At 52.1% G+C, this 26770-nt stretch overlaps 2 protein-coding genes across 3 annotated transcripts; one reads left to right on the top strand and one right to left on the bottom strand.

Annotated features, from left to right (window-relative positions):
- The first annotated feature begins 16872 nt into the window (after positions 1-16872).
- LOC120657355 (replication protein A 70 kDa DNA-binding subunit A-like) lies at positions 16873-20164 on the top strand. The gene is made up of 2 exons (XM_039935656.1): positions 16873-17286; positions 18167-20164. The coding sequence occupies exons 1-2, from the start codon at positions 17009-17011 to the stop codon at positions 19848-19850; spliced, it is 1962 nt and encodes a 653-aa protein (XP_039791590.1). The 5' UTR covers positions 16873-17008; the 3' UTR covers positions 19851-20164.
- A 96-nt stretch (positions 20165-20260) lies between these two features.
- Positions 20261-26103, bottom strand: LOC120657356. 2 transcript variants are annotated; one of them, XM_039935658.1, is made up of 9 exons: positions 25825-26103; positions 24292-24452; positions 24016-24181; positions 23772-23833; positions 22500-23459; positions 21400-21513; positions 20971-21222; positions 20842-20898; positions 20261-20700 (listed from the first exon to the last, which is right to left on the bottom strand). In XM_039935658.1, the coding sequence occupies exons 2-9, from the start codon at positions 24391-24393 to the stop codon at positions 20527-20529; spliced, it is 1887 nt and encodes a 628-aa protein (XP_039791592.1). In that variant the 5' UTR covers positions 24394-24452; positions 25825-26103; the 3' UTR covers positions 20261-20526. The 2 variants fall into 2 exon arrangements, with proteins under 2 accessions (XP_039791592.1, XP_039791591.1); XM_039935657.1 differs by having other exon boundaries at positions 25881-26103.
- Between the last annotated feature and the right edge of the window lie 667 nt (positions 26104-26770).

Genomic DNA, 26770 nt, shown 5'->3' with positions numbered 1-26770 from the left:
GCTACACCTGGCGCCGTTTCGACAAGACAGCGCCTGGACATGCTGAACGGAGGATTCTAGGAGCAGGCAAGGGAATCCAGGAATGAGATTTCCTTCGTCTGCAACGCCATAATGTATGAACAATACGTTATTTTATACTACATCGTTTGGGCCCACCTGTCGGGGACCCAACGGCCATGTACGCGCCTCCCTTGAGATATAAAAGGGAGGCACTCTCTGTACACGGGGAAGCTCTCTCGAGCACACACTGGGTTCAGCACCAAGCTCACCCAGACTCAAGCAATACAGCACACAGTGGACGTAGGATATTACGCTCCGGCGGCCCGAACCACTCTAAATCGGAGGTGTTCACCGTGTTCTTCCAAGAGATCGAACTAGTCCTAGCTAACCCCCGAGTACACACCCTCTGGGCTTAGGCGGGTGCATTCCGCCACCCGGCTGTGGTTTGCCACACCACGACATTTGGCGCGCCAGGTAGGGGCAGGCTTAGCTGGTTTTAGTTCATCTCTTGGTCGTCTCCATGGTTCGGGTGGACGACGTGAAGATGATGGAGGGTGTGGCGTCATCCGCGCCACACGCCTCTCGCCTTCCTGCGCCAGGGGCAACCGTGCCCGCAACCGTGCCCGTGGAGCAGCCACCGTCGGCGGCAGCGCACGCTACTCGCCGGCAAGAGTCAGGGCGCCCGTCAAGGGCCCCATCACAAGCTGCGAGCGGTGGAGCACTGGCGGCGGCTAGGGAGTTGCTTCGCAACCCTCCGACTGCTGTAGCCTCGCCAGATGACCTGAGACAGTGGCGGGACGACGTTGACCGTCTCCTCCATCTGGCTCAGGCCTCCCCCAGTTCCGCAAGGACTGGGCAACGACCTCCGCCTGGCAATGTGGTGGTACCCTACCACCGGCGCCAGGGCGGTGCATCGGCATCCGTGCGCTCCCCCATAATGAGGGGTGCACGAACAGAAGACTTGCGGGTGGAGCTCAACCGCAGGCGTGCGGGTGAGGACGCCCGCATCTCCGTGGAGAGGGCGCGAGAGCGCCGTCTCAACATCGAGGGCCGCAACCTCAACGCCGACTTGGACGTGGCGGCGCCCAAGCCCCCGGTGAACACCCGGATACAGGTGGGCACCCCGGTGGCTGGGGTAGGCTGCGCTGCGCTGGCGGAGCACCTCCGCGCGGTGGCATGGCCGTCCAAGTTCCGCCCGCACCTGCAGGAGAAGTACAATGGTACCACTAACCCGTCGGAATTCCTACAGGTGTACGTTACCACCATCACAGCAGCTGGTGGTAACAACGCCGTCATGGCGAGCTACTTTCATGTAGCCTTGACCGGGCCAGCCCGGACTTGGATCATGAACCTTACTCCTGGGATGATTCAGTCCTGGGAGGAGCTCTGTGCGAGGTTCACTGCGAACTTCACCAGTGCATACCAGCAGCATGGTGTGGAGGCTCACCTCCATGCCGTGAGGCAGAAACCCGGGGAGACGCTCCGGGCATTCATCTCGCGCTTCACCAAGGTACGAGGTACCATTCCTTGTATCTCTGACGCGTCTATTATCACTGCTTTCCGTCAGGGGGTACGTGATGAGAAGATGCTCGAGAAGCTGGCGACGCATGAGGTGGAAAGCGTTACCACGCTTTTCTCCCTGGCAGACAAGTGTGCCAGGGCCACGCATGGCACTCAGCCCCCCAAGACGGAGACACCAAAGCTGGTGGCTCTGGTGCTACCGCCCAGGGCGGTGGCAAGAATAAGAAGAATAAGAACCGGAGTCGCGGGGAGCAGCAACCTGGCGGTCCAGCCATTGCAGCAGCAGCAGCACCAGCTACAGCATCAGCGGCTGGGGGCCAGAATGCGCATGGCAAATGCACGCGCCCGCAAAGGTGGCAGCGGAGGTTCATGCCCAGTGCATCCCACCGCTCGGCACAGCGCCGCTGACTGCCGCGAGATCCAGATGCTCGCGAAGCGGGTCAGTGGGCGGCGTGAGCAGTCCTCCAAGGACAGCTCACCCCCTCCTCGCCAGCGGCCTGGTAAGGAGAAGGCCTCCGACAGCGGGACCGCAGCCGGGGAGGAGGTGCTGGGGTACCAATCCCCCGCTCGGGAGCTGAAGGGCGTGTACCACGACGACAACTCCGACTCCGACAACGACGACCGCCACAAGAAACTATACGTAATGTACGGCAGGAGCTGGGAGCTTGTCTCCCGGTGGGACGTGAAGACCCTTCGCCGAGAGGTCCTTTCGGTGAAGCCAGGGGTCCCGAAGGCGGCGCCGCATCACAAGTGGATGAACACCACCATCTCTTTCGGGCCATCCGACTACCCGGAGAATATGGCTGGGGCTGGTGTACTACCTCTAGTCACCGCCCCTGTCATATCCAACGTTAGGCTCTATCACATGCTGATCGACGGTGGGGCTGGCCTCAACGTCATCAGCTATGCAGCGTTCAAGCAGCTGCAGATCCCGGAGTCCAAGCTGACTCCCTCTCGCCCATTCTTCGGAGTGGACCCACATCCGGTGTTCCCTCTAGGGAGCATCACTCTGCCGGTCACGTTCGGGACCGAGGAGAACTTCTACACAGAGAGCGTCCAATTCGATGTTGCGGAGGTAAACCTCCCGTCCAATGCCTTCATTGGCCGGCTGGCTCTCTACCGCTTCATGGCCATTGCCCATTATGGGTATTTGGTCCTAAAGATGCCTTCCCCTGCCGGTGTCCTCACCGTGCGGGGTGACCGCACCGCTGCCGTCGCTGCAGTTGAGAGACTGTATGCTCTGGCGGTAGAGGCTGCACGTTCCGAGGAGGACCCATCTACCTCGCAACCCAGGGCGCCTGCAAAGGCACCTAAGGTTCAACCGTCAGATCCGGACGATGTTCCCGTGAAGACGGTGCAGATCGGAGCGGACTCCTCCAGGACCACCCCCATCGCGGGAAACCTGGAGGAGAAATAGGAAGACGCACTCATCACTTTCCTCCAGGCAAATGTGGACGTGTTCGCCTGGGAACCGTCACAGATGCCCGGGATCCCCAGGGAAGTGATCGAGCACAATCTGAGGATCTACCCCGACGCCACGCCAGTGCGCCAAAAGCCTCGGAAGCAGTCCGTGGAGCGGCAGAACTTCATCCGTGAAGAAGTCCGCAAGCTCCTACACGCTGGCTTCATCGAGGAGGTCCACCACCCCGAGTGGTTGGCCAACCCGGTCGTCGTCCCAAAGGCCAACGGGAAGCTTCGGATGTGCATCGACTACACCAGCCTCAACAAGGCATGTCCTAGAGACCCCTATCCTCTTCCACATATCGATCAAATCGTGGACTCCACCTCCGGGTGCGACCTTTTGTCTTCCCTAGATGCATACTCTGGTTTCCACCAGATTCAGATGTCTAGAGAGGATACGAAGCATACTGCTTTTGTAACAGTGGATGGGCTTTATTGCTATATTGTTATGCCATATGGTCTACGGAATGCCTTACCCACGTTTGTACGAGCTATGAACAAAACCTTCTGTAATCTAATTAGAGATATCGTTGAGGTGTATGTTGATGACATTGTGGTCAAGACTAAGGTAGGGTCAACACTAGTTGAGGACCTGTCCCTCGTCTTCGACCGGCTACGCGCCACGCGCACGAAGCTGAATCCCGAGAAGTGCATCTCGGCAGGGAAGCTGCTGGGTTTCCTGGTCTCACATCGAGGCATCGAGGCAAACCCAGCCAAGATCAAGGCGATCGAGGTGATGAGGCCTCCTGACCGCATCAAGGATGTCCAGAAGCTTACTAGATCTCTCGCCGCTCTTAGCCGCTTCATATCGAGGCTGGCCGAGAGGGCCCTCCCCTTCTTCAAGATATTGAGGAGGTCCGGTCCATTCTCTTGGACCGAAGGGGCTGAACAAGCCTTCCAGGAACTGAAGCAGCATCTCACCTCACTATCAATATTGGTGGCCCCAGAGCCAGGTGAGGCATTGTTTCTGTATCTAGCTGCGTCTGCAGAGGCGGTCAGCATGGTACTGGTCGCCGAGAGGACGGAGCAAGCTCGCCAGGGGGACACCAGGGTCTCCCCGGCCAAGGATGGTGAGCCGGACCCCGCACATGGGGGTCCGGTGGCCACTCCTCTGTCTGAACGTCCGGACCCCGAACAAGGGGGTCCGGAGGAGCCTCGCCCCAGAGGGAACCCAGAACCGCTGGGGGCCCAAGGACCTGACGTGGTGGAAAAAGGTGAACCGGACCCGGTCGCCAGGGTCCGGACCATCTAGAAGCCAGTCTACTATGTCAACGAAGTCCTCCATGAGGCAAAGGCCAGGTATCTTGAGATGCATAAGCTTATCTATGACATACTTATTGCGTCCAGGAAACTGCGCCATTACTTTCAGGTACACCGAGTTGTCGTAGTGACCTCTTACCCGCTAAGAGCGATCCTGCACAACTCCAACGCCACGGGCAACATCGCCAAGTGGGCAGCAGAGTTGGCTGAGTTCCAACTGGACTTCCAGCCTCGCCATGCAGTCAAGAGCCAAATCCTGGCTGATTTCACAGCGGAATGGACTCCTTCCCCAAGCAATTCTGGGGGTCCGGACCTCAACGCCGGACCCCCCGGAGCCGAAAACCAGGACACCAGTCTTCACCGAGCCCCACTGGACACTCTTCTTCAACGGGTCCGTCCGCAAGAAGTGGGCTGGAACTGGTGTGGTCCTCATCGACCCAAACGGAGATAAGTTGAAGTACATGGTGCACCTTGAGTTCAAGGTCACCACCAACATGGCGGAGTACGAAGCTCTGATCTTTGGCCGGACACAAGCCCTGTCTCTGGGGGTCCGGCAGCTTCTGGTGAAGGGGGACTCTCAGCTAATCATCAAGCAGGTCCGAGGGGATTGCAGCTGCAACAATCCCCAGCTCGCGGCATACCTCATCCACGTGAGGAAGCTCGAGAAGGACTTCAACGCCTTGGAACTACAACATGTTCCCCGCGAACTCAACTCAGCAGCAGATGATCTCTCCGCGAGAGCATCTACCTGGCATCCGTGCCCGAGGGCGTCTTCGAAAGACAGTTGCTGAGACCTACCGCCCAGCCTGCCGAGCTGGGTGAAGGGGATCAAGCTAGCACCTCGAAGCTAGCGGTCCCGGCGGCATTCCACCTGTGTTGCCCGCCCTAGGTTATGAGCTCTGTTGAGGATCCTGGAGACCTCATAGAGCCACTCCCACCTGCTTAGGGAGCTTCCGATGCATGGATCTCCGAGATCCGGGACTACCTGAAAGACAATACCCTTCCTGATGACGATGTGTCCGCAGAGCGCATAGTACGATTGGCTAAACACTACGCGGTGGTAGAAGGGGATCTCTACCACTGTGGGGCCAATGGTATCCTCATGCGGTGCATTTCCCAGGGAGAGTGCCGCGAGTTGCTCGCGGAGATCCATGGAGGCGAGTGTGGAAGTCATTCCTCATCTCGCACGCTTGTTGGTAAGGCCTTTCGGCATGGCTTCTACTGGCCGACAGCACTCCAGGATGCGGCTGAGCTGGTAAAGTCCTGCAAAGCATGCCAGTTTCATGCAAAGCAAATACACACACCGGCTCATGCTCTGCAAATGATTCCGCCCTCATGGCCATTCGCCGTATGGGGCGTGGATATCCTGGGGCCGTTCCCCCGGGCCGTCGGCGGGTACCGGTTCCTCTACGTCGCCATCGACAAGTTCACAAAGTGACCGGAGATTACCCCTGTGGTGAACATCACTAAAAAATCAGCAGTCGCATTCCTCAAGTCCATTGTGTGCAGATTTGGCATCCCAAACCGCATCATCGCCGACAACGGGACCCAATTCAAAAGCAGACTCTTCCAAGAGTACTGCGAGGACATCGGCATCCAGCTATGCTTTGCGTCCGTGGCACATCCCCACAGCAATGGACAGGTTGAGAGAGCGAATGCAGAGATCCTCAGGGGACTCAAGACCCGCACCTACAACTCCTTGAAGAAGCACGGTGCCAAATGGGTTGATGAGCTTCCGTGCGTATTATGGGGGAACTGGACCACACCCAGCCGAGCCACCGGGGAGACTCCATTCTTCCTGGTCTACGGGGCTGAAGCATGCCTTCCCCCAGAAATTCAACTGGGCTCACCACGGGTCCAGGCCTTTGACGAGTCCATGCAGGAACAGTTGTGGCGTGACGATGTGGACTTCGTTGACGAACGAAGGTGGCGAGTAGCAATCCGAAATGCACGCTACAACCAAGCGCTCAGGCGCTATCATCAACGGTTCTTGCACAATAGGGAGCTCCGGGCTGGCGACCTCGTCCTGAGGCGGATCTTGAACCGAGCAGGGCTCCACAAACTCTCCCCCAGTTGGGAGGGGCACTTCAAGGTTATAGAAGTATGCCAGCCCGGTGCGTTCCCCTTGCCACAGAAGATGGAGTGCCGCTGCCCAACCCATGGAACATAGAGCATCTGCGTAAGTTTTACACTTAGGCAGAGTAGGGAAATGAAATTTTCCTTTGTAATAAGATAGAATTAGCGTGCGGCCAGAGCGGTTGGGGTCCGCCCTTGTAAACCCGGCCTCTGGCATCCATCGCACCATCGGCTAGCATTAACGCGCGGACCAGAGCGGTAGAGGTCCGCCCTCGTAAACCCGGCCTCTGGCATCCATCGCGCAAGCCATGTATATCAAGTTGCAAAGGAAAGATTTGCCCCGGTTCTGTCTTTGTGCCAAAATTTTATTTCGCATTTCGATTCTTAAGATTTTACTTTTATAACCCCCGCGCGGACTTCCACTCTGGTCGCTACAACTAAGATCTGTATTGAGTTACTGGACTACCGTACAGGTCCGGACCCCCTTTGCTGCTGGGAGAGGGGTCCGGACCCCTAGGGACCTACTCTGGAGAGGGGGTGCTTGTTTACTGGGTGGTCCGGAGTCCTGTGTAGCCGCTTAGCCGGTTCCGTACACAAAGCCTACACACTCCACCACACTGCAACGAGTACTCTAGTACCCGGAGCTGGGTAATTTGGGGTCCGGACCTCGTTCTAAGCTCAAGGGTTGGCTTCCTAAGTCCTACACGGCAGGTCCAGCTCCATGTCTCAAAGGATCGAGTACGATAGAATGACCTCACCCACTACTAGGAGGGGTCTGGAGCGTCAGAGCCAGGTCCGGTAAAGTCGTGTTTGTTTCCTGGAATGGTCCGGAGCCCTGTGTAGCACCTTAGCCTGGTTCTGCACCCTAAGCCTACACACTCCACCACTCTGTAACAAGCATTGAACTGCTTGGACCTGTGTATCCGGAGCTCCGGACCTCGTACTAGCCTGGTGGCCGGTCCAGAATAAGTCCCGCGGGCCTGCTACTAAGCTGTGACTTTGAAGTGATATGCAGGTTTAGCCTTGACTGGTGGTAGCTAGCCTCAAACCATTGGGCCTACCTACCAGGGGGTCCCGGCATCCGCTTTAAAGGTTTCATGCAGATCGAGGTCCCGTCTCGGTGGTAGACAGACTCAAAACAACTGAGCCTATCTCCCAGGGGGCCCAGAGCATTCGCTTTGAGCCAGACATCACGAATCGATTCTGCATGCGTCAAACAGCTAAGTTGCAGTATCATTACTACCATATAAGCGAGTTTGATTCTCCTCTCTGTAGTTCTTTCTGCTACACAGGGAAGAAGACACTCGTTCGACTTGCAATCTATGCTGCACCTATGCCCAAGGATGCTTGCTCAACCTCATACGGGGATCCGGAGTGTCTTCTTCGGCTCGGGTGGCGGATAGGTCCAAACAACTGAACCTATCTGCCAGGGGGCTAGGGCGCCGGGGTGCTGCATACCGCAAACCAGCAATTGACAACCAGCTAAGTTGAAGTGTTCTTCTATTAAGTTTCAACAAGTACAATGTTTTATTACATAACTCAAAAAACAAAACGAAAGTACAATGTCCAGCTCAGGAGTCTGCAGGCTCCCGCTTGAAGTAGGCGGCGACGAAGTCGACGACGTCCTGCACACCTTCCCGGGCGGCGGCCTCTGTCTCCGCCACTGGACCATCGACCACGGGCGCTAGCGAGATGGCCGGATTGTGGCTCCGGAGGCAGGTCAGAATGTGCTCCGCCACCATCCGGATCAGCTCGCGGCCCTCGGCTTCAAGCTAGCCAGCAAGGACCGGCTCCAGACGCCGGAGCTTATACGAAGTGGAGTTCTGCACTGGGAGGGCGTTAGCAATCGAAACTGGCGGCTCCGCCACTTGGATTGGGCTCATTCTAAGTGGCACCAGCGCTAAGCTCGCCTCGCTCGCCCAGTCGACGATTCGCTGGGCCCCCATGCGCTGGTCCTCCTGCAGCTTCTGGACTGCCTCCTGGACCGCCTCCTGCACCCGGGTGTCCAGTGCTGCCTTGGTCGCCTCCACCTTGTGGGTCCTCTCCTCGAGCTCGGCCTTCTTCTTCGCCGCCGACTCCTTCAGCTTCTTGAGGGACTCGCGCTGGCGCTCGAGCTGGAGCTCTATGTTGGCAGTAAGGGATTCCCACCTCGCGAGGGACTTCCTATCCTCCTCAAGCTCCAACTCAGCAACAGCCTGCTTCCTGGCGGTCCAGCTCCTGCTTGCGGATCTCGAGACCCTGGCAGCGAGTCTCAAGCTCGGACCGCTGGGCCGCGAGGCGAGTCTCAAGTTCGGACCGCTGAACCGCGAGACTGGCCACCTCCTTGCCAAAAGCCTCCTCCCGCAGTGCCAGGGCCTTTTCCCGGCTCGCTACCGCAACCTCCCGGTCGAACACCTTCCGGAGATTGGCTCGGTAGGCCTCTTGGTCGGCCTTGAGCTTGGACCGAGCATGTGCAGCATGGGAGGCTTCGGCCTTCGTGTGCGCCTCCAGGCGGGTGTGCCAGTCAAAGAGGCGCTGGCGTTCGCTCTCCAGAGCAGCCCACTCCCGCCGGAAGGCCGCCTTGGCGGAAGAGGTTGCCTCCTCTATCGACTGCCAGACCCGGACCAGCACCCGGGGGAGGGGAGCCGCTTCCTCCACCGGAGGACCCTGCAGGAGCCGCCTGCCGGAGACCTCCTCCAGCTCTTCCTCTGCCGCAGGTTGAGCACTGGGGGAGGGGACGTCCAGTACAGGCGTCGGGACCTCAGGAACCGAGGAGCACGCCGTTGCCGCACCTGCTGCCGCAGTGCTCGCCGTTGTCGCGCCCGTCGCCGCTGCGCTCACCGACGCCAAGTCAGGTGTCGGCGCGGCTGTCACCGTAGCCGAGGCCTCGGGGGCCACCGCGTCGGGTGTGGCTGCGCCCGGCACAGGCGCGCCCGCCGCCACCGCGTCGGGTGTGGCTGCGCCCGGCACTGGCGCGCCCGCCGCCACCGCGTCGGGTGTGGCTGCGCCCGGCACTGGCGCGCCCGCCGCCACCGCGTCGGGTGTGGCTGTGCCCGGCACTGGCGCGCCCGCCGCCACCTCGTCGGGTGTGGCAGCACCTGGCACTGGCGCATCCGCAGCCACCACGTCGGGTGTGGCTGCGCTCGGCACTGGCGCATCCGCCGCCGCTGTGTCGGGCGTTGCTGTGCCTAACGCTGGCACACCCGCCACCGCCGCGTTGGGCGCCACCGGATTAGCGGAGGTCGCCGCACCTGAGCTCCCTGCACCCGCCGTCGCTCCCGCCGTCGCCACCGAGGCCCCTGTCGCCTGGACCCCCACTGACGAGCCAGCGGTGGGGGAAGAACTGCTTGGGCGAGAAGCCCTATAAAACAAAGAGAAGAAGCCTTCAGCAAAAAGCGGAGCACCGAGAATAAGGGGAGTGAAAAGAATAACACTAACCCTGAAGCGCCGGGTCTCCAGCGTCCACGGAGGCTCGACGACTGCTTCCGCTGCTGCTGCTGCTCCCGTGGCGGCGACGGAGGCGCAACCCGAGGCTGCTCCTGCTGTTGTTGCTGTTGCTGCTGCTCCCGCGGCGGCGGCGGAGGCGCACCCCGCACCTGCTGCCGCCGCCGCCGCCGCCGCCGCCGCTCCCGTGGCTGCCGCTGCTGCTGTTGTTGCCGGGGGGAGGTATCTCTCGGCGGTGATGGCGACGGCACGGCAGCTCCGGAGGTCCCGTGAGGTTCTGGGGCCCGGGAACTACCCTGGCCCGCGTCCTCGGCGGTCCTCTGATGCTTCACGGCGGGCTCCACAACTGGGGTTTCGTCGCCCCGGTGCAACCTGCGCCGGCCCGCTTCCCCCGACGACGTGCCGGAGCTGCTCCGGGCTTGGCTGGGACCGCTCGTGGTGGCGCTGCAAGCCACGTCCTACTTGCCCTTGGCAGTGGGGCCGGACCCCGGGATGCTCGGCACGGCTTGTTCCCCGGACGCACCAGGGATCTGGAGCCCACGGTCCGGGTCACGTCCAGTCTGGCGCGCTGCCAGCCCACCGTCGTCGAGGGTCGGCAGGGTGGCCAGCACCGCAGTCCTCAGGCGTGAGTCCTTGCAGAGGGGGACGACACCCTGAGGGAGGATCAGGTGCTCCGGGATGAAGATTTCCCCCGTCACCGCCTGCACCAGGACCTCCAGGGCTTCCTGGGTCACGTCGCTCCCCTCTCCGCGGTGGGTCCAGCTGCAGTCGTTGGTGCCGGTGAAGCTCCAAGCATGACGCGGCCGCTGCTTGGGGGGGTGATTCGGCGCTTCAGAAAGTCCCCGAGCACGTGCAGCGAGGTGAGGCCGCTCTCTGCCAGCGACCTGATCTTGATCAGCACGGAGTCGAAATCCGGCGGCAGGGACGGCTTGGCCCTCCAGGACAGACGGTCGGAGGCGGGTCCCCCGGTCGGCATGACCAGACGCTCGTTGGCTTCGGTGGTGGCGATCGCCCACTCCCTGCGCCACTCCTCCCACTTCCCACCAGTGAGCCCGGGGATGTACGGCAACCGCAGGTCGCTCCTCGTTTGGAAATAGTACGCCCCCACTTCATCTTTGCCCTTCCCGGACTTCACCAAGACGAAGAAGTGGCGGAAGAGGAGGACACAGGGCTGCACCCCCACGAACATCTCGCACAGGTGCACGAAGATGGCCGTCAGGACGATGGAGTGCAGCGTGAGGTGTTGAAGCTGAAGGCCGAAATCTTCCAGCAGTAGCAGAAAGAATGAGGAGATCGGCAGCCCCAAGCCGGTGGAGATGTGCGAGATGAACAGCACAAACTCCCCGGCGCGCAGGCTGCCGAGGAGAAGCGAGCCTGCTCGAATCCCCCAAGCAGTCTCCTGTGCACTCCACCCAAGCAAGCAGCGCACTGTGTTCATGTAACACCCCTGTGTTAAGCGTCTCTCTAATCATGAGTTAACTCGCTAAGTGTGGACTCAAATTCGTCGTTAACGCTAATCGTGTTTGCATAGTAAACATCTACTTAGCTGTGTTCGATCTCGTTTTTGTCCTTGATCCGAGCTCCAAATCAACTTTCGCCCAAAACGAAAGTTGTAGATCTTCTTTTTCTCTACAACTTTTATTTTGGCCAAATTTCATATTCCCATATGAAAATTTGAGATTCAACTGGTCAAACTCGAGCAAAAATCATTTAAACGAAGAAACAGTGCAGCTCCTGCTCGGCACTGTGCGGCTCGCCGGCCATACCGGCGACTGTGCTCGTCGGCGCCGCCTCCACGCGTCGGCAATCGCGCCCGACCTCGGCATCGGCGCCCTTATCCTCGTGGACGCTCGAAGCTTCCCGTTCCGTTCCCCATTCTCCTTCCTCGAAGCTAGGTCGAGCTCAAGCGGGCAGAACCGAGCAGAGTCGCCGCCGTTCGTCGCGCCGGCCACGGCTCGCCGCCCCGCCTCGATTCGTCGCACCCCGAGCTGCGCAACCTCGCCCCGACCCCACTCCGCCCCATCCCGTGCCTGCTCGAGTCGTTCCCCGGCCGAATCGGGCGTTTCCGTCGCGGCCACCATTGTTGTACTCGTCGAGCTCCGCCCCCTCACCGTCGAGCCGCTCCTCCGACCATCTTCCGCATCAAATTGAGCTCAAATCGAATCGAACCGCCGGCTCCCCCTGGGCGCCGCCCCTCGCCACTGCCGCGCGCCCTAGGGCCGCCGTGCCTTCCCGGAGCTCAAGCCGCCCGCCCCCGCCACCGGCCGGCCCGGGCCAGGCCGGAACGCGGCCGCCGCCGCGCGTCCTGCTCAGCGCCGCCGCGGGCCGCCGCGCCTCGCCCTACGCCGCCCTACGCGCGCGCCTGCGCCTGCCTCACCGCCCTGCCCTCCCGGCCGCCTGGGGCCTCGGCCCGGCCGCCGCTGCGCCGCCGGTCAGCCTCGCCGGCGGGGAGCGCCGCCACGGGCTGCCCAGCCAGCGCGCGCCGCCCGTGCGGCAAAACAGAGGAGGAGGGGGGCGGGCTGGGCCACTGTCTAGTGGGGCCCGGCTGTCAGCCCCCCTTTATTATTTTTCTTTTATTTTAAATGGCTGAAACCTTCCAAAAAGTGTAGAAATTTGTAGAAAAATCCAAAAATTGCAAACCCAATTTTATTAGGTTTCTAAAATCATGATATTCTGTGGAAAAATGCTTAAGCATGCTTTTTATCACTTTTGCTCTGGTGAAAATTCATTTTGTGTTTAACCTAGTTTATTTTGTACCACTTGTTCTATAACTCTAAAAATTATGAAAAATTTGCAGTGGCTTAGTTCTTGCATGTGTAGTTCACTGAAAAAGTTTCAGGTGCTTGTTCTATGTGCAAGTGTGTGGATCTAATTGTTGTTTAATTGCTTTTCTAGGGTTAAGATAAATGCTTTCGATCGTCGTTAATTGTTGGAAAAATTCTATGGCATGCTTTACTGTCTTCACATTACGCTGTTTAATTGTGTTGCTAGATCATGTTTGCAAGTTAGGGTTTTGCTTATAGTTTGCCCTAACCATGCTCTTTTCTTGATTTAATTGTTGTTAGTTGTTTTAGAAAGGAAGCATTTCAGGCTAATTGCGTTGAACTTTCGAACCGCATTGCTTTGTCTCGTCTTGTAATGCACCTTTTCTTAAGCACTCATGCTTTGCACTGAGTTCTAATCTGTTGCATGTCATATTTTATTCGTGTAGACGCTACAAACGAAGCTGTCCACGAGCTGATCGTTGAGCCGGTCCAGGAGCCACGAGCAGAGGAGCAGCAGCAGGTCGCCGTTGAGCACGCCCCCGGAGACCTAGTTAACCCCGCTGACCTGCAAGGCAAGCCCCGGAGCATAACCATAATTTAAATTAATTAATGTTTATTTAAGTATTGTGCATTTATGTTCTAGGAGTTGAATGGAACCATAGTATGCATGTTCTCTAGGTACCGTGGGCCTATACTAGTATGCAGGTGTCGATAGAAATGCTTTGCTAAATAGGTTCTCGGTAGAAGTCGAGTGATTACTGTCACTCGCGAGTTTAGGATCTTGATCCCTTAGCTTTGGCTTGAAATGAATTGTTGAGTAAAGAGAAATGGAGACCGGGCGGAAATGAGTTGGTTTTGGTATGGAATGGATGGAAAGTAAGCTCCGCCTGTGTCGATTGAGGACCGTTCCGTTGTTGGCAGTGCTGATCGAGGATTGAACAGTACTAACCACATACCGGAAGTAGGAGGTAGTCGAAACCGGTAAGCTGTGTACCACCTTACAGCGGTGATTTGAATTCCGCCATGCTACGCTGGGCGTGGGAGTTGGCGGGTGTTGGATAGGATGCCGCCTCCGGGTTCTCCGGGAGTTCACTGCGAGGGGCCCATCACCTGGGTTTTAGCAGGCGTAGTTCAGATGCCGTGGTAATGTGGAAACAGTTGACGCGCGTGGCCCGACGGGGCTTACATGTGTCGTGTGAGTTAGGTCCACCTTGCAAGGTTAAATCGGATTGATTCGCCGTGACTCGCGGTTATGAGAGCCTTGATCTCTTTGTCACATCGTAGTAAGAAAGTGGAATGAAAACGGAATGGAAAAGACTGGTTTGGAAGTTACTAAAAGATAATCTGTTCCACCATGTGTGTTTTAGATGAATAGGCGAACTTAGTAATACTTGGTATACTAAATGGAGCTAAAATATTGAAAGTAAGGATTCACTTCTAGCAGCTTTTCAGCAAAAGAACTCCAGAGCCAAAAAGCTTTGCATGTCTAGGTAATGGGCTAAGTATACCCAGAGTCGGGTAAGCCTTGCTGAGTATTAGTATACTCAGGGTTGTTGTTGTAACCCCTCTGAGCAGGTTGTGTCCCGGCGGACTTCAAGGAGATCTGTGCGTCCTGGATTGGACAGCCGCTTCCTCCAGGTTGGACCGTCGAGTGGGCCCCGTCTTCCCCGTGAAGATTGGGCGGGTTGGCGTCACATCAGTGGGCAGGATGTGGAGCTCACCTTTTATCGTCGTCGTAGCTATCGTATTGTATTTCGAACTCAGTTTTAAACTTCCGCTGTGCGTTTGAGCTCTGTTGTTTGTATTTAAGACTTTATGTAAAACCTGTGTTGTAAATTAATTTGAAGATTTCTGTATGCTGGTAACACCTGTGCTCGTCTTCGTACGGGTCTAAGTGCAATTGTGATCCTGGAGTACAGTAGTTTAATCGGGATTTTACCCGACAGCCTGTCAGGTTACACCGTTTTAAGTGCACAATAACTTGATTAAGTATTAAGATGATGGTTAGTGCATTTAAGCCGGTTTAATTTGGACGGTGCTGCTACAGCTGAGCTCCTCCTCAGTCTGGAAACGGCGAGGACGACCAAGGGATGCCATTTTTCTACGGAGGTGGGGAGCAATCTACGCAGGAAAGCAAGGTGCGAGGAGGCTCGAAGGCAAAGGGGCGCAAAGGTTGGAAGAAAGAAGGCGAATGTGGGAAAGTAACCGCGGTATGCGGTTCGTCCCTTTATGAAGCCTAATCCAACCGGCGCGCCCCGGAACCGTCGCTGGAACCCAAGCGACGCTCACGCCTGGTGTTAACCGCCCAGTCCATGACAAAGGGGCCCAGGCCCGCCTATCAGGGAGGGCGGGTAACAAGCAAAGATGTGAAAAGACGGGATCTGAACCGTCGCCCGCGCGCGAAGCGAGGCGGAAGCTGAGCTGACGTGCGCGTATTAAGCGCTGGCATGACCTAGCTTTTCGGGAACTGCGCCGGTGTTAAATATCCTGTTTACTTCGGCCGTAACAATGCTGAGCGTCGCACGCGTGACCAGGTGAACCACTGTGCGTGGGGGCCACGAGTCAGTAAGGCGCTGCGATGTGATGAGGCAACGAAAAACCCGATGGGTGGTCAAGGCCGGACAAGACTCCTGCAGTAAGAGGCTTCAAGTTATGCAAAGCCAAATCCCAGTAGTGGCCACACCTGCGGGTTCGTCACCTCTCCCGAGGTGGGCCCGGGAGCCACTGTCGGTACCCTGTAGCAGAGATACCAACTCTTACTGCAGCAAGGCAGGACGCGCGTAATCATCCGTAACTACGCCATAAGGAGTGGAGCAGCCAGGCCCCACTGGTCAGGCGCTTACCTGACCGGGCCAACAGCCCCGGACCCGCTCCCCGCTCCGGGACGGGTCCGGTGATGCCACGTGACCCTGGGGAAGGGAAGCTCCGAACCAACAGCCAAAGGCTCGGACCCCCCCTAGGGGTCCGGGACCTCCCGCGTCCATCCGGACCTCCCACCCGGGTAGAACCAACATACCACCGGGGGGGGTCCGGAGCCGCCAAGTGTCCCGTGGGCGCGGGCATGGGCGTGAGTCTTCAGCTGGAAGACTCGCCCACCCACCGCATTCAATGCGGGTGGTTGAGGCGTTTTAACGAGGTACACAGCGCAGCCGCCTGTGCAGCAGCCGCGCAGAACCCGTCTGCCGCATTAATTGGATACGACGGCACGTCACTTTTCCATCGTGCCGCCTACGCCGCAAGCTACACGGCCCGTTCAGCTGCACTGTAGGCGACGCCGCAAGCTACATCTGGCGCCGTTTCGACAAGACAGCGCCTGGACACGCTGAACGGAGGATTCCAGGAGCAGGCAAGGGAATCCAGGAATGAGATTTCCTTCGCCTGCAACGCCATAATGTATGAACATTACGTTATTTTATACTACATCGTTTGGGCCCACCTGTCAGAGACCCAACGGCCATGTACGCGCCTCCCTTGAGATATAAAAGGGAGGCGCTCGCTGTACACGGGGGAGCTCTCTCGAGCACACACAGACGCACGCTGGGTTCAGCACCAAGCTCACCCAGACTCAAGCAATACAGCACACAGTGGACGTAGGGTATTACGCTCCGGCGGCCCGAACCACTCTAAACCGGAGGTGTTCATCGTGTTCTTCCAAGAGATCGAACTAGTCCTAACTAACCCCCGAGTACTCACCCTCTGGACTTATGCGGGTGCATTCCGCCACCCGGCTGTGGTTTGCCACACCACGACAAAAGGTCACATCAAATATTTGACCGGATGTCGGAAGAGATTTTCGGGCACTAATTAAAAAACTAATTTCAGAACTCGTTTGGAAACTGCGAGACGAATCTTTTGAGGCCTTTGGCCGCATTATTAGTACATGTGGATTACTGCAGCACTTATGGCAATCATGCACTAATTAGGCTTAAAAAATTCGTCTCGTCGTATACATCTAAACTGTGCAATTAGTTTTATTTTTAACTATATTTAATGCTCCATACATGTGTCTAAAGGTGAGGCAAAAAATTTTGGGTGAAAATTTTTTGTAACTAAACGGGCTCTCTCTCTTGAGTTTGGAAGAGGTACTGTTTAGCTGGCTGAGAAATTGAAATGGATCGATTCCTTGGGCTGTACTAGAACAGTGTATTTGACAGAGTTGATTGCCATCAGTGACGAGACGTTTTTTTTTTTTGAGAAACAAAAATGAGACGTGCAGTCTCCGTCTGCGGCCCAGCCCCATTCAGCCCAGCCAGTTCATTTCGCACCAGCCCAGGAAAGTGTGCGGCCTGCGGACTGGTGACGCCAGCGCAGTAGCAGCCGTTCGATGCGCCGCCTAACCCCGATCCAGCGGCAACTTCTATCCATCAGCGTGGGAGTCTTCCTCTGGAAGAAGCCGCGACGCCATCAAACCGCGCCCCTCCCCGTCGCCCCGTACTATTGCGGATTGCCCCTCCATTTCTCCCCACCACCTCGAACACGGCTAGGGTCGCTGTGAGCCCGCGATGACGGCGGCGAGGCTGACCCCCAACGCCGTGGCGGCGACGCTGGCGGGGGATATCAACCTCAAGCCGGTGGTGCAGGTCTTCGACCTCCGGAGCATCACGGTCACCGGCCCCCCAGGCGCCGGGCCCAGGTTCCGCGCCATCATCTCCGACGGCGTCGCCACGACGCAGGCACTGTTCGCCGCGCAGCTTTGCGACCTCGCGCGCTCCGGCCTCGTCCGCCGCGGTGCGATCGTGCAGCTCCTCGAGTACATCGTCAACGAGGTTAATGGAAGGAGGTATCTCTCTCTGCAGCCCTTCCCCTCCCACTCGACTGAGTCGCGTGCGCTTTGGTGGGGTTTGGTTTAGGGTTCACGCCCGCGCGCCGTATGAGATTGGCTTGTAATTTTAGCTGGTTGCAATTTTGTGCTTGTTAGTTCCGTCTAGTTGGTTCGTGCGAGTTGCATTCGGTTGAATTGGTTGTTGGCTTGACCTGCATTGCGGATTATTCTAGCAGTAGCTTTTGAAATTTGTTTCCCCAGCTATGTATTCACGGACCTAATGTTAGTCGATCTGTTTGGGCCAGAATTTTTATTGAAGATTATGAATTGTATTGCTGATTGAATTAGTTTATACTTGCTTCTTAATTTGTTTGTCAGAATATAATAGCTATGTTCCTAACCAAATTGGTCCTCACCAGCCATGAATTGATTGGAATTTTCTTCGCCATGATAAAAAAGGTAGCATATCTGTGCTTTGGTAGATCTGGCCGTGTACCCGATGGTCAGTATTCACTGATATGGTGAGGTATTGTCCTATGTGTCAGATTGGCGCCTTCATTTTGTTATGCTCAAATATTTCCTAGGCAGCTGCTATGCCTTGAATCACGTAGTTTCTATTTTATTGATCCTGTCATGGGATGGGATTTGATCATTGTAGTTTACTTCTTATGCCATGGCTGTGCACAGCGATTCAGACTTCTATTGTCTGATTTTGTTTGTTTGTAGTTTGCGCCTTTCGGCTTGGCCGTTTGGTTACCAGTTCAGGAGTATTTGCAGTGGTCACATTTGTTGTTGACTAGCCTTTTTTCTGCTGTGGTAATTTATTTCTTGTTCTCTGTGAAGCTGTACAAGTTATTTCTTGAACATTATGATAAGCTGATTGATTGCAATCTCACAGGGCTATGGTCATTCTTAACATGGAAGTTCTTGTTCCAGAGTGTGAGATTATTGGAAATCCAGTATTGCCTCCTGAATCTGGAGTTTCTAATTCAAATACCATGAGAGCAGACCAGTTTAATGGCGCACCTGGTTCAACAGCAGGGAGTACTTTGACCACAGTGACAAGGTCCAATTACAATTCTCCAGTAATCCAGCGACCGATGGCAGGGAACCTTTCGAACATGATCCCTAGGCCAAGTGACAATGCACAGGTCTTCCAACCAACAGTACAGCCATCCTATCGCCCTGCACCCAATTACAGAAACCGCGGCACAATCATGAAAAATGATGCTCCCGCTAGAATAATCCCCATATCTGCACTAAATCCTTATCAGGGACGCTGGGCTATCAAGGCTCGCGTTACTGCCAAGGGTGAGATCCGCCGGTACCATAACGCAAAAGGTGATGGCAAAGTGTTCTCTTTTGACCTGCTTGATTCTGATGGTGGTGAGATACGGGCTACGTGTTTCAATGCTCTTGTTGATCGCTTCTATGAAGCTGTGGAAGTTGGTAAGGTCTATGTGGTATCAAGAGGAAGCCTGAAACCTGCAAAAAAGGACTACAACCATCTGAATAATGAGTGGGAAATTTTCTTGGAATCTCAGTCAACCATTGAACTTTGTCCTGATGAGAACAGCTCCATTCCTGCCATGCGGTTTAGCTTCACATCGATTGATAAAATCGAAGATTCAGAGAACAATGCTATTGTTGATGTCATTGGTGTCGTTACATCTGTCAACCCCAGTTCCACAATACAGAGGAAAAATGGCATGGAAACTCAGAAAAGGACCATTACCCTGAAGGATATGTCTGGTCGAAGTGTTGAGGTTACCATGTGGGGTGACTTCTGCAACAGAGAAGGCTTGCAGGTGCAAGAAATGGTTGAACATGGGGCCTTTCCTGTGCTGGCTGTCAAGGCTGGAAGAGTGAATGATTACAGTGGCAAGTCTGTTGGCACAATTTCTTCATCTCAACTCCTCATAAACCCTGATCTTGCTGAAGCTCATAGCCTTAGGCAGTGGTTTGATTGTGGAGGTAGAGATGCTTCTACTCAGTCCATATCCAGGGATTTCACTCCAGCAGCATCAAGGTATGAGATCCGGAAGACAGTAGCACAGATAAAGGATGATGGTCTTGGAATGGGGGACAAACCTGATTGGGTCACAGTGAAGGCTACTGTTGTATTCTTCAAGACTGACTCCTTCTGCTACACAGCTTGCCCCAACGTGATTGGAGACAGGCGATGCAGTAAGAAGGTGACAAAGTCTGACTCAGGCAACTGGTTCTGTGACAAGTGCAACCAAGAGTTTCCGGAGTGTGATTACAGGTACCTCCTGCAGTTACAGATCCAAGATCACTCGGGAACAGCTTGGGCAACAGCATTCCAAGAGCCCGGGGAGGAGCTACTTGGTTGCTCGGCGCGAGAACTCAACATGCTAAAAGAGAATGAAGATCCTCGCTACACAGATGTTTTGCTCCAAGGCTTGTACCGGCAGCATCTGCTGAGGCTTAAAGTGAAAGAAGAAACATATGGAGACGAGAGACGAGTGAAGAATACTGTGTTCAAGGTGGAGAGGATTGATCCTTCAGCTGAGAGTAAATTTCTGCTTGATCACATTTCAAGGTTGACAGGATCGTATTGACAGCCTCATTCTACATCTAGCAACTGATGGTCTTCCATGTGTTGCACTTCTGAGAGGTTTCTTTGGCTAATTGTATTTTAATCATCCAGCACTTTTGTTCCGTAGATTTTTCATTTTTGTGTGCGCAGGTAGCTGCACCTTGAAGCTGCGATTGTCTCAGCTGCTTATAATGTCATTTCCTGTTTAACTAAACAATCTGCTTGTAACTGCAGTTTCTCTAAATGTTGTGTTTTGTAAAGGTACTTTGGATAACTTAGCTGGTATAATTTCATGCAATAGAACATCCATATCGCTCCCAAGAATCTGTTCACTTACTTCACTCTTCCCTGCTAGATTTGTATTTGCGCTTAAACTTTGTGTTGTTTAAGCTTTATCGTTCCTTGCCCAGAAGCATCTTTTACATAAGCTTGTGGCTGCAACACGTTCGTTAACTGGTGCTTGTTATTCGGCAACGGCGCTGCCTGCCCCTTTTTACACCAATAAGATTACACATGTTCCAGAAGATTTCACAGGAGAAAACGTGCATTGAGCGTGTTGAGAACATTTTGAAGATGGATAACGCGGCTACACCTACAAGTTGTATGTAATATTATGTACTCATCCTCCATCGTCCAAAAGCGAGCTATCTAACTAGCAACTAGTATCCTCCTTTTCCCCTATATCTGCATGGCACGGATCACAAAAAACCAGACCCTTTTTCCTGTACAACCTTGCTGTTCTGACCGGGGAACTTGACTGGCGCTGTGAAGCCGCCCCCTTGCGACTGCAGCTCATTTAGCTCCTTCACTCGCAACAAAATGGATGGTGGTATAGGTATGATAGAAGGGTTAATCTTCCTTGGACAGACGCCCTGCTCAGAATGGTGATCAAAATGAAACAGTTGTTGGATACTAAACAAAATGGAAACATCAGAAGGCAAAGAAATTGCAGGTAAAAGATAAGAACTAATAAGCAAAAATGGCATTCATGTGCGTTGAAGAGAAGTGATTACATCTTTTTGTGAAGGAAGCTGTGTCTGGGTCGCTCTGATTAGATTCCGCCATTTGTCCTGTACAAACAGCAGGTTTGATTGGAAAATGAAATCACAATTAGTGAGTTTCTGATGAACAAGGAAACACACCTTGAGATCCACCGAAGTACGGTAAGAATACGAGGAAAAGGACAGCTTCCTAATCTCAGACCACTTGCCAGCTCCAAACTGGGCCACACCATCAACCAGCTTCATGACTTCACACAGTGTCCATGCTCGATGATGCTTCCGTGTCAAACCTCGCTTTATTTTGGGCTTGGAAGCAGCATTATAAACATTTGGTTGTAGGTTCTGAATCCTCTTCCTATCAACTGCTTCTATATGTCCTCTCCCAGAATTTACCTGGCAGCGGGTTTGAGGATAAGGAAAAAAATATTTTTAATGCATGTATTATGTATGAAACAGGTAAAATTGCAAAGGCCAAATTGTTTGGCGGGAGGTTTTTCAAGATCTAATTCCAATTAGTTGTTTAGCTTCTTAACCTTGCATTTTATAGATGTAACATGATAAAACACATACCATTAGTGGAACTTCGGATGCTTTCCTCACGTGGTTCCCCTCTTCACGCTCTTTTGCCAACATCATCCCAACTGCTGTCTGAACCCCATTATGTTCCAAAAATGGTTCTTTATCCTGTTATAGAAGGTAATGAAAACAAGTTTAATAAGGAAATACAAGACAACCAAACAATCTGACAGCATATGCTGCAATTTATTCCATCCATTTAAGTTGGGAGCTATGGCAGATAGCATCAGCTTTCTGACCTCCAGCAATTAGGTGAGAGCAACTCCAAGAGACTCTATATCGTTCATTGTTCGGGATAGAGATTTTGATAGAAAAATACCGTCCAACAGCTTCTCTAAGTGGCTATCTAAATATAGCCATCCTCCATTCTGCATTTCTTGCTAGCCAAAGATAGATAACAAAAATAGCTTTCTAGAGTGTACACAAGATATAGAAAAGCTGTTGGAGAGTGAAAACATATAGAAAAAGATTTTTCTCGCTAGCCAAATGATAATTTAGAGAGTGAAATTTAAAAACACTCTTGGAGATGCTCTGAGACTGCTTTTTCCTTTCAGACACGCACCTGACTGATTAGCCTAAATTCCAATGAAGACTTGATTTCTTAAATGGATTATGGCACAGAAAACATTCTGCGCCAAGCCACCAATTAAACAGACTACTGGCATGTTAATGAATAAAAGATGCATACAATAAAGCCTGCTGAGCTGTTTTAGAGACAACATCGACATGGGTGAATGGCTCAACGATTTTAGAGATTTGCTAAATTTGAACGGCAGATTGAAAAGTCATCCTAATTAAAAGAACAAAACATACTTAATTAAAAGTAAGGCTGGAATATCGAATTGATTAGAGTGCATCCTATAATTATCATATTTAGGGGGCATGTTGAAAAATACAAGTCAAACTGAACAAAAAACATTGTGCAAGTCATTATTGAGAAACCAAGGTGGTTAAAGGTGAAGTATTAGCTGAGAAGTTACTTCAGTGAAAGAGATAGAAAAGGACATGATATGACATTGTCTTGTTGCTAACAATAAAGGATCGTCAAATTGGCAAAAAGCTGTTAAGATAATTATTCATATGTAAGTTATTACCACAAATGAAATGAAGTCCTTCCTTGGGCGCCCCCTTCTTGTCCTTGAAACATAAGGAACATGTATACTAAATCCTCCAAGAGTATCCTTTCTAGTAGGATAGGTAGTGCCCAGAGACTCAGCCTCATGGAAATGTGCTACTCGTGGTTTCAGCAACACTTCATCACGTGCAGTCCTTTTTGCAGGTGAAGAAAGTTTTCCAGTGGAGTCATGAGTTTCAATGTCCGTAAGCTCCTCTATGTATCTTTTCGTTGGCTTTCTAGTTCTCTTGTTAGTGCTTTGTTCGGCAAGGATAACTTGTGGTTCATCATTATGTATTGGTACTCTTTTGAACCTCTTGGAAGATCCTTGTTGGTCCTCACTATGATAGTAGTAGCTAGATGGTGAGTCCCCTTCATTTCCTGGATATATAATTTGATCCCTAACCAGAGAAGTAGATTGAAGCCCAATCTTGGGTATTTCACCTGTGTTTGGCATATCTTGTTTTGCATCCTTGCCAACAATTTTGTAGTCTTTAACTACACAGCCTGAACTTGGAACATCACAGGAATTGGTCAAGCCCATCGTAATCCGTCTTTTGAGCCATATCTTGTCCTTGACAGTAGTCTGCCGCCCAAATGTGGCTCTAAATGCCTCCTGAAGTTCCCTAATAGTAAGATCATCCAAACGGACTTCTCCTCTTAATATGGAAAAATCAGGCACGGAACTATTAACTCCAGGAACAGATGGTTCTGTAAATGTGTCATCTACAGGTCTTGAGCAGGCATCAGCCTTGTCTTTTTCAGCATTGCAAGTCTCATTTAACACTGTTGATTTTGTAGTCTCAGTTGAAGCATTGTCCTGTTGAGCGATGTTGTTGTCTCCTTGTTCTGTAAGAAATTTATCTGGCTGCTGGCCGTGAACAATTGAACACTTTGAGGGAGGACTAAGGGAGTCATCCATTGACTGTAGCCTGTTTTCCTGTGCAATGATATGCATCTTCTTAAAGTTGCATTGACTTGAACATGTACAAGTAGTTCTTAATTAAAGTTGACATTATATATAGTAAAATTAATTGACGAAAACAAATTGAACCCTCAACCGTGAATTCTACAAAACCAGATAATCCATACTCTATATCAAAACAATGCCAAATTTAACTAGAAATATTGACAATAACGAACAATGTACTAAGAGCACAATCTAGTAGCATAAACATATTATCTTGCAATGGAACTAAAAAAACTACTCCCGTGGCAGATAATTATGGCAAACAGGAGATAAACAATATACCTCTAAGTCATCTCCCGATTTTTGTGTGTGCAGTTCTGTAGTCTTCAATTTGGAAGTGCCATCTGCGCAAGTTTAGTAAACAGTGAGTATCACTGGAAGTGAAAGCAGTTGAATTAAACAGGAATTTTTGTCAGTTTCTAGGCTAGCAGACTGTATTCCAACGAGACAGCATAAAATCTTGTTCTATTGAAGTGAGATTTACCCAAAAGAAAAACATGTAACAAAGTTATTCTATTGATATCACCTTCCAAGTCAGATTTCTTCAGTAAGATGCAATCATTGCTGAAAAACTCTTCCACATGATCTACATCTTCAATAGAAGGAAGATCAACCTTCTCGTCATGAAGAAAATGGTCGAATTGCAAAACATCATCCTCTGTAGCAGGAACAAGTGTTCCATCACCTTCAACCTGTAAAAATTTAAAGTAAGTGTTTCTCAGAGGTCTCAGTAATCATCAAGAAATAATGAAATATCCTGACGAGTTTTATAGACATATGGGCAGTATAACTATGAATTTACCCGAACTAGCTGATAGACCACGGGATTAGAACTGCCCTTCTTTTCAAAGTCATTCTCTTCACTTTTATTAACTACAGCACCGTGTGAGTCACCCACTTCCATAGATAAGTGCAAACTTCATCCAAAGGTCATAGCAATCAAAAGAAGTCCAGTATGAAAACCTGCAGTCACCAAGTGAATTCAAAATTATAAATTCACAGGACTAGTGATACAGTGGTCAATTCATAAACCCCAGAGCAAACAAAGATAAATAATGATATAACCCATGCAATGACTAGTTCTGGGTACAAAGACAAAACAAATTGATGATAATAAATAAAAAGGAGACAGACAAAAAGACATGGGTGATTACATACAAGCTATTGCAATGAGAAACAAAAACATGGATCGGATCTGATTTTATATGCTCTATGTGGTTTTTTATCATTGCTCATCAGTTTAATGATCAAAGTTTAACAATTAGTGTAGAATTCAGTGAAAGGGTATTTAATTTAAGCCATCAATTCTAGTTCGGTGTGTAATGGTGTATGCCATTATCTATCAGTCAGTGAAGCAGAATGTTGATAAAAGAGAATGCAGTGCAAAATCAGCAACAAAGTCATTACCCAAGCAACAAGGGTTATGCAACAACCCTTGTTTCAATGAGCTCTATCTTATGTTAGACTGTGAATTTCACAATAAAAATTAATTCCTTGCATTATGCCAGCATTCAACGTAAAGTCTCATGCTCTTGCTAAGAATATATAGTTGCTGTGCACTAGTCAATCATGCAAATGGTAACCTGGAACTGAAATAACAGGACAAAAAATTGATTCCAGAATATGGCTAGAACAACAAGCCACATCACTAGTTGCTCCTAAAAGCCAAAACGAAACGATGGCTTCTGTAGGGTTATGTAAAATAATAATTTTTAAAAACTACCCCTAGGCTATACTGAATTTCTTAGCTAAATGAATCTAATTCTACTAGAAAATAATAAAAAGGGTCACGTCCAAGGCGAGGCCTTAAAAAACCTAAACTCATCCGAGTTCTAAGTGAGCACATCAATATCTACCACCAAAGTATGCACACTTAGAACCATTACTCCACTCTACACTTGTGCAACAACTCATAGATTGACCAAATATTCCGCACGTATTTACAACATAATAGATGCAGAGACCGAGTTATGGAAACAGAAACCAAATCCCCACCCAGAACTAGTAGAGCTCGCTAAAATCCAAAGGATCGGAGCGACCATTCCAAATTGGCACCGTTTACCGCTACAAAATGCTCTATTAAAGCCGTCAGAATAGCAATTCCAGTACAAGAATAGGCGGGATCAAGCCTACTTTCCGTGCACAAAAAATAATCGCTAATCCACTACCACATAAAAGCTCAGGAGCAACCACCCTCCTCAGAGGCGCAAAGCTCGACCAACGCCGCATCACACAAATTCGGGAGCAGAAACGCATCAGCCAAGCAGAAAACTACAAGTCTGGCCATACGGAACCCAAATTGAGTCACTAACAGCCCAATCGCGCCGAAACTAACCGCGAGAAACAGCCTGCAAGAGCATCAATCGGGTGGATCCCAGCGTGCCGGCTCACCGTGATCAGCAGCAGCAGCTCGATCCACGCAGCATTGCCCCGATCGCCGGAGCCGAGGGGCCGATCAGATCGCGCGACGTTGCCGTATCGCTTACTCCGCTTCGCTTCGGCAGGAGGGGGAGCTCGGTTCCGTCGCGATCTAGAGAACAGGGGAGGGAAAGGTCGGGGGGCAGGAGGCCTCGTTTGCCATCGGGAGGAGGAGCCGAAAAGGTGGTTTCGAAAAGGTGAGGGGAAGGAAGGGGGAATTCCGGGGGCGGGCGGCCCGGATTCCGGATGCGGATCGTACGGCTGGGCGTCGAGGGACGGGTAGGGGTGGGGCCGCCCAACGGGGATGGTCCGGATGGATGGGCACGCAAAGATTGGCGAGCGAGGCGAGAGCATGGTTTACCAAACCGGTTCCGTCCCGGTTCCGGATTGGGCCGGTACTAAACCGGTCTAAATTCAAAATTCAAATTTAAATTAAAAAAAATTTAAAAATGTTCTAAAAATACTTTAAGGTGTGACGAATTTAATGGTGTCAAATTTTCTCAAAAATTCGTTCATTTAGTATAGTTTGCAGGGATTTGAAGTTAAACAAAAAAGCGTGCATATAAAAATATACAAATACAATGTAAAAGTAGTACAAAAGAGGGTTGGAGGGTTTATTTAGGCTAAAATATGTTATACAAATATTTATTTAGTATACTTTGCGGGCATTTGAATTTAAACCAAAAAAGAAAAAAATTTGAATTTGGCCGGTTACCGGTTAAACCAGCCGGTAAGCCGGTCGGAACCGATTGAACATGCGATTTTGAATTTGACCGGTTTCCGGTCAAACCGATCTGATAAACCGCTACCGGATCGTGCCGGTTTGACCGGACCGGTCAGTTTATTTAACCCTGGGCGAGAGC

The sequence above is a fragment of the Panicum virgatum genome, chromosome 1N (genome assembly GCF_016808335.1).
Source record: "Panicum virgatum strain AP13 chromosome 1N, P.virgatum_v5, whole genome shotgun sequence".
In the NCBI taxonomy this organism is placed as follows: domain Eukaryota; kingdom Viridiplantae; phylum Streptophyta; class Magnoliopsida; order Poales; family Poaceae; genus Panicum; species Panicum virgatum.
This window is presented reverse-complemented; position numbering and strand designations above follow the sequence as displayed.

Bases quoted from the DNA above. Each gene is read 5' to 3' on its own strand.
- LOC120657355 (XM_039935656.1), top strand. From the start codon at position 17,009: ATGACGGCGGCGAGGCTGACCCCCAACGCCGTGGCGGCGACGCTGGCG. The intron at 17,287-18,166 runs GTATCTCTCTCT...GCAATCTCACAG, and splicing joins AACGAGGTTAATGGAAGGAG to GGCTATGGTCATTCTTAACA.
- LOC120657356 (XM_039935658.1), bottom strand. From the start codon at position 24,393: ATGGAAGTGGGTGACTCACACGGTGCTGTAGTTAATAAAAGTGAAGAG. The intron at 23,834-24,015 runs GTGATATCAATA...AAACTTGCGCAG, and splicing joins GAAGAAATCTGACTTGGAAG to ATGGCACTTCCAAATTGAAG. The intron at 23,460-23,771 runs GTATATTGTTTA...ATCATTGCACAG, and splicing joins AATCGGGAGATGACTTAGAG to GAAAACAGGCTACAGTCAAT.